At 45.5% G+C, this 2325-nt stretch overlaps 1 protein-coding gene across 1 annotated transcript; it reads left to right on the top strand.

The window, feature by feature from the left end:
* Window positions 1-205: 205 nt before the first annotated feature.
* Window positions 206-1210, top strand: GPR12 (G protein-coupled receptor 12). The gene has a single exon (XM_059902862.1). It carries the CDS (start codon window positions 206-208, stop codon window positions 1208-1210), a length of 1005 nt encoding a protein of 334 aa, XP_059758845.1.
* Window positions 1211-2325: the final 1115 nt, after the last annotated feature.

Raw genomic sequence — 2325 nt, 5'->3', positions numbered from 1 at the left:
GTGGTGGGTTTTAAGCCACGGAGATTTTGGCTTTTGTTTTATTCCCTCTCAGTGTGTAATTCAGGAAGCTTGTGGCATTTGGGGGTAGTATCTGAGTAGGGGCTGGCTTTCGGTTTGTGTGGGTTTTGCGTGATGCTGGATTGTCACCCTGCTGTATCTCAACATTAAACAGCCTGTCTTTTCGTTGAAGAGGACGGGGGTTAAAATGAATGAAGACCTGAAGGTCAATGTAAGCGGGCTGCCTCGGGATTATTTAGATGCCGGAGCTGCGGGGAACGTCTCGGCTGCCGTCTCTTCCCAGGTTCCGGGCGTGGAGCCGGAGCCAGAGCTGGTGGTCAACCCGTGGGACGTTGTCTTGTGCACCTCGGGAACCCTCATCTCCTGTGAAAATGCCATCGTGGTCCTTATCATCTTCCATAACCCCAGCCTGCGGGCCCCCACGTTCCTGTTGATGGGCAGCCTGGCGCTTGCGGACCTGCTGGCCGGCATCGGACTCATCATCAATTTCGTCTTCGCCTACCTGCTGCAGTCAGAAGCCACCAAGCTGGTCACCATTGGACTGATTGTCGCCTCTTTCTCTGCCTCTGTCTGCAGCTTGCTGGCTATCACTGTTGACCGCTACCTCTCCCTGTATTACGCTCTGACCTACCACTCGGAGAGGACGGTCACGTTTACCTATGTCATGCTTATCATGCTCTGGGGGACGTCTATCTGCCTGGGGCTGCTGCCCGTCCTGGGCTGGAACTGCCTCCAAGACGAGTCCACCTGCAGCGTGGTCAGACCCCTCACCAAGAACAACGCCGCCATCCTCTCCATCTCCTTCCTCTTCATGTTTGCGCTCATGCTTCAGCTCTACATCCAGATCTGTAAGATCGTGATGAGGCACGCCCACCAGATAGCCCTGCAGCACCACTTCCTGGCCACCTCGCACTACGTGACCACCCGGAAGGGGGTCTCCACCCTGGCCATCATCCTGGGGACCTTTGCTGCTTGCTGGATGCCTTTCACCCTCTATTCCTTGATAGCTGATTACACCTACCCCTCCATCTACACCTATGCCACCCTCCTGCCCGCCACCTACAACTCCATCATCAATCCTGTCATATACGCTTTCAGAAACCAAGAGATCCAGAAAGCCCTCTGCCTCATCTGCTGCGGCTGCATCCCGTCCAGCCTCTCGCAGAGAGCGCCGTCCCCCAGCGACGTGTAGCATCACTCCACTAGGAGCCTGCATTACCAAGCACTCCCACTGCCTGGCCGAGCAGATGAGATGCTCTCCTTAAATTCTTTCTGTTGGATTCTCTCTTGAGCCACAGGAGCACTTTGAAGCGTTTATTTAGACAAGTTAAGTGATTGAAGTGAAAATAATGTTACCAGTGTTTTCACCCTTTAAAAACAGTTGAGTTCTTTGCTCAATACAATTTCGTTTTGTTTGGGGTGGTTTTTTTTTTTTTAAAGTATTTTATTTGGAGGCAGGGTTTTTGTTTTATATTGTTTGGAGGATTGGTAGTGCGGGGGGGGGGAAGGAAGGGGTATGACATGGCCATGAAATTATAAAAAGTAAATTGGTCCCAGAGTTTTTACCTGGACTTTAAAATAAAACTGAGTTATTGAGGAAAATGGAGACATTACTTTTTCCAGACCTTTTTTTTTTTTTAACATCAAGGTAGATTTTCCGTGCTGCATGTATCTAAAAATACAATCACTCTGAAGCCAATGGAAATAGTTTACATGATTTATGTTTGGAAGGAACATGATTTTATTAACATGAACTCAGTAATAAGTTACCAACACTGAAACCATGAACCCATTCTTTTTCATTCTTTCTTTACTTTCAGCAATCACTGTTCACAAAAATTATTTTGGTACTTCTATGACGGTTGTAATTCTTTCTGCATGCCTGCCTGTGTCAGCTAGACCACTAGTTTCAAATGTTGCCATGTAAATCCAGGATCAAGTGAGTCACTTGTCAATATGGTTTTTCCATATATTCTTCTAAAATGAAATATGAAATTTGTTGTGATTTACATATGAAGTAGGATTGACTAGGTACACCACAGTAGTTTTTTAAGCTACAGTCTGTGTTCAGGAAACAAAGGAAAAAAGTTAATAACATTATGCAAAGTGGATTAAATTGATTTTAGTATATTCCAAAAAAATAATTAATGTAAAGCTATCACAAAATATGAAAAGCATCACTTTTCCCATTTCTCTATATCTAAGAACGTATTAATAGTTACTCTTGGTTGAGACAAATAGTATTACGTACTGTAGACCAAGTATTTCTGGTTCATACTGTCTGTGGTGTCAATGCATTTGAAACAA

This window comes from Balaenoptera ricei, chromosome 18, assembly GCF_028023285.1.
Source record: "Balaenoptera ricei isolate mBalRic1 chromosome 18, mBalRic1.hap2, whole genome shotgun sequence".
Classification (NCBI taxonomy): domain Eukaryota; kingdom Metazoa; phylum Chordata; class Mammalia; order Artiodactyla; family Balaenopteridae; genus Balaenoptera; species Balaenoptera ricei.
Note: the sequence above shows the minus strand (reverse complement) of the source record. Positions and strands in the feature narration are given on the sequence as shown.